This window comes from Morone saxatilis, unplaced genomic scaffold (genome assembly GCF_004916995.1).
Source record: "Morone saxatilis isolate NCDOM2014 unplaced genomic scaffold, NCSU_SB_2.0 Contig16, whole genome shotgun sequence".
Classification (NCBI taxonomy): domain Eukaryota; kingdom Metazoa; phylum Chordata; class Actinopteri; family Moronidae; genus Morone; species Morone saxatilis.
The window spans coordinates 1014378-1018497 of NW_023339718.1; the positions used below are offsets into that span (position 1 = coordinate 1014378).

A 4120-nucleotide genomic window follows, 5' to 3' on the forward strand; every position below is an offset into this window, starting at 1 on the left:
TTAAACTGTATTGGAAGTACAACGACGTAAATGTTATCTTTAAGACCCGCCAGTCTGTCATAGTTAAGGAATATCATATGTTCTGTCTTATTACAGGAAGATTGTTGCAGAATATGAAAAGACAATCGCTCAGATGATCGGTGAGTAGAAATGTTCAAAGATAAAATCTACTAGAACATTTGAACTGTGTGTTCAGGGGCACAGAACAGATGTAACCCTTACCTACTGCTTGTTGTAATTATTTTTACGGTTGGAAAACACACATTTCACTTCATGTATTTTTGTGGTAAATGCAATGTGTTATGCAATCACTATTAGCCAAGTGAGAAAGAAGTTGTTCAGCACTCCACAATAATGTCTTCTTCTTCTTCACTCTTTTCAGAGGACGAGCAGCGCAACAACCAGAGTTCCCAGAAGGCTTTGCATGCTGTGACGATGGAGAAGGAAGCCGCCCTGGCAGATCTGAACTCTGTGGAGCGCTCTCTCTCAGACGTTTTTCGGCGTTATGAGAATATGAAGAGTACCCTGGAGGGCTTTAAGAAAGTAAGGGGTCATAAGACAAATTCATGGATTAAAGAAGGCGTCTGTTCAAGTGCTGAGGTGATCAGCTGTTAGTTATACCACATATTGGAAGGGTGTAAGAGGATTAAGATCAGAATATGGTTGGAGGGTATTCTGTAATTAGGGGCAGTAGTCGGCTAGAGGTGAGACAAGCAGGAGTTTACATAGAAGGTCACTAGAAATATCTGTCCCTCAACTCAGTGAAAAATGGTGCTCTTATTAAACAACTGCAGCAGAAAAAGCCCACAATTAAAGTCAGATCTTGACCCCAAGTTGACTCTAAGCAGATTTAGAGCAGCTGCTTATGGGCGGACAAAAGGCTGTGGTGGTTAAACTATGCAGCTTCCTGGAGTAAATGTGTGCAACTTCAGGAATTCAGAAAGAGCCTACAGTGTTTAAAAAATATTATATAAAAGAATAAGCATGGGTCAAGACTCAAGTGCATAATTTTACTTGAGAAGAAAAGTATAAGGGCACAGAATGTACAATGGTAACTGCTTTCTCCCTGTGTTAGGTGATAGATATATAACACTGTGGTTGTTCTTTGTTTCCTCGTACAGAATGAAGAGGTGCTGAAGAAGTGTGCTCAGGAGTATCTGGCCAGAGTCAAACAGGAGGAGCAGAGATACCAGACACTTAAACTCCATGCTGAGGAGAAACTAGACAAGTACGTAGAGACTGAAGGAAAATCCAGTTGTCCCGTCAAGTCGGTTATAACAAATTAAGTTCTATTACAGGTTTGATATAAGAAATATAAAACGATTTCTCTCATTCCATGTATCTCCCAGAGCCAATGAGGAGATCGCTCAAGTGCGTACAAAGGCGAGCTCAGAGAACATGGCGATGACTGCCAGTTTGAGGAAGGAGCAGATGAAGAATGAGTCTCTGGAACAAGCTCTGCAGCAGAAGGTAACAGGCATCCTCCTCTTCTCTTCTATCTCCCGGCACTAATTCAGTATATAGCGATGTATTAAATTTGCTTATTTATCCTTTTGTTGTGTTGTCATAGAATCAAGAGATCGAGGAACTCACCAAGATCTGCGATGAGCTGATTGCCAAAATGGGAAAAATAGACTGAGAGACACTCCCTGTGAATCAGCCACTACCGTCCCTCCGGTCCTGTGATGCCCTGTGCATGCCCCCAGCCAAGAAGCAGCTCTCATGCCCTCTGCCAGCCCTGCAACAAAGAGACTGCTTATGTACAGATGTCTAAAGTAACTTTGTGTATACTACAATTGCACTACTTGTGAACAGAATCAAGACGGTTCTGTACATGCTAACTATTGTTTGAGTTGGGAATCTGTATAATGTATGTGGTCACATTGTTTTGTTTGCATTTCTGCCCATTATATGGCCATATGGGCCCCTTGTGCTTTCGTCCATCATGCCAGTGAACAACAACAACCTGCTTGTGACTCAACTTAAATTCCCAGCAGCTTAACAGCTAAATTCCCAGCAACCCCCAACAGGATGACATCATGCAGGCTGGGGTTTGTTTTAGTTACATTAAGGCATATAGTATATTTCAATGGGCTTCGACAAGGATCGTTTTATATTAAAGCAACAATACATAAAATGTATTTTTCTATAAAGTAAATAGGGATTTTACTCTGAAAGAGCAAAGCTCAGGGGTATTGTGTGGGGCCGAATTAGGTCAGGGTTAAAGTCAAGCTGCACAAGAACTGAAGGAAAGGATTTAGGATCGTTTGAAGAAATACAGTAGTCCTCAGAGGCCTTGGTTCATTCAGGAGTGACAAGTCAGTAAGTAATTCACAACATTAGCTTTACCTGGGTAACACTACAACACAGAGAGTCAGTCACAGAGTAATATAATAGCCTGACAATCTTAGACTTTCCTGTGATTATATAAACGTTGTGGCTTTGTTTTGTCTGATCCAGAAAGTCAGTAAAGAGAGAAGTTTATCCTAAAGTGTAAAGAGAGCAAAATCTACTCCACTGCTGTACGTTCACTATCTTGTGTTAAGATACCTGAACAACTGGAACAAGTTCCAACATATTTTGGTTTTAGATGTTTAAAACTATTATGAGATTAGCAAGTGCTGCAGCATGTCAACAATGAGTTGTTGTTTTTTTTTTTTAAAACCATCACTGTGTCACAGATTAAGTTACCAGTAAATCACATTGACCTTTTTGGAAACTAAGTTTGACAGTTTTGTAAGTGGTTCTGTCTGTTGCTTACGTGTAACGAAGATGTTAGTATTTACAGCTCTGCACTAGTTATTCAACAGATGAATCTGTTTTTTTGCATGTTTATTTTCACAGCTCCATATTTCTCATTGTTTTCTTCACACACCATAAAACTAGTCGGGTCCGGCAGTGTTTTAGTAATGGTTCAGGAGGCTGTAACTAAGTATCAGTGAGTATCAGTGAAAATAGTTCAGAACCGGTACCAATATGTAATTAATTAAGTATTGGTTCTGAATAATAAAAACGTATAAACAATTTCTCTGCAACATCAATGTTTATTGAAGGCTCAACATAAAATACTATTTGGCTCAATATAATACAGTATTGTGAATATGGAGTCCATATTTCGTCAAAGAAACTGAAATAAGATCAGGACTTTTGGTTCTGTACAGTTTTCAATACTCATTAAGTCTTGATGTCTGATACTCTGTCTCTTTACCACCTCGTAAAGCCAGTTCTGACACAAACCCATTTGCGTGCCACAGTTTATATTCGTGCCATTCTGATGTAATTTCTTTAATAATAATTAATGTTTGTATTTGTGAATTAGAATTGGCGATCTCACACTTGTGTTGACACATTGAGGACTTGAGTGTACATTTGCCTGAATAAACGTAAATATAATTTGCTCTAATGTAGCTCTTTCTTTGATTTATTTTTGTTGTTTGCGATTACTTTCACACAGACTCACAGCGGAAAAGTATGACAACTCACATTGTGTGTGTCAGTGTGTTATGTTTGTCAGTATGTGTGTCATGGCCTCAGCTGGTAATGATGCACGTTGCTTACATCTTACATCAGACTTTCCAGCGAACACACACACACCCTAGCTGAGGTGATGACGTGAGTGAATAATGACCTTTAGCTTCTTCGGCAGCTTCAGCTTGGTTCAGCATCCACACTGTCAGTAGTTACAGAAACAGTTGTAACACCAACACTCTCAACAACTGACCTCAAAATACCATTAATCTCAACACTGATAGCTTTATAACACTGAACTGTAACTGTCTTCCTGTTAAAACTCGCTTGGTTAAGTTCATTACCACAGGGTGCTGGCTGTGCAGCATAGATGGAGATTACAGAGATAAGACCTTAATGCCCTCAGACACCTTCCCATGTCTAATCTCCCTCCTCCTCCACCACCTCAACCTCCGGTGTCCCCTCCATCAGAGCCTCTTCTCTGCTCATCCACTCTTTCTCTGGACTCTTGAAGAGAGTGACCCATCAGCCTGCTGCCATGAAGACTGCTCTCGCCCTGCTGCTGCTCATCTCTCTGGCCTGCCACAGTAAGTGTTCTACAACACTGATACCAACACTGGATTTAGGAAGGATGTAGTTGATTAGAAGCTCA

At 40.3% G+C, this 4120-nt stretch overlaps 1 protein-coding gene across 5 annotated transcripts in view; it reads left to right on the forward strand.

Moving 5' to 3' along the window:
- Positions 1 to 3403, forward strand: part of LOC118325773 (transforming acidic coiled-coil-containing protein 1-like) — a 22056-nt gene extending 18653 nt beyond the window's left edge. For all 5 annotated transcript variants that reach the window (XM_035658585.1, XM_035658584.1, XM_035658586.1 and 2 more), the window contains exons 9-13: positions 97 to 140; positions 383 to 543; positions 1122 to 1228; positions 1350 to 1470; positions 1571 to 3403. In XM_035658585.1, coding sequence (XP_035514478.1) covers positions 97 to 140; positions 383 to 543; positions 1122 to 1228; positions 1350 to 1470; positions 1571 to 1639 — 502 coding nt within the window. In that variant the 3' untranslated portion in view covers positions 1640 to 3403. The remainder of the gene's footprint in view (positions 1 to 96; positions 141 to 382; positions 544 to 1121; positions 1229 to 1349; positions 1471 to 1570) is intronic.
- Positions 3404 to 4120: the final 717 nt, after the last annotated feature.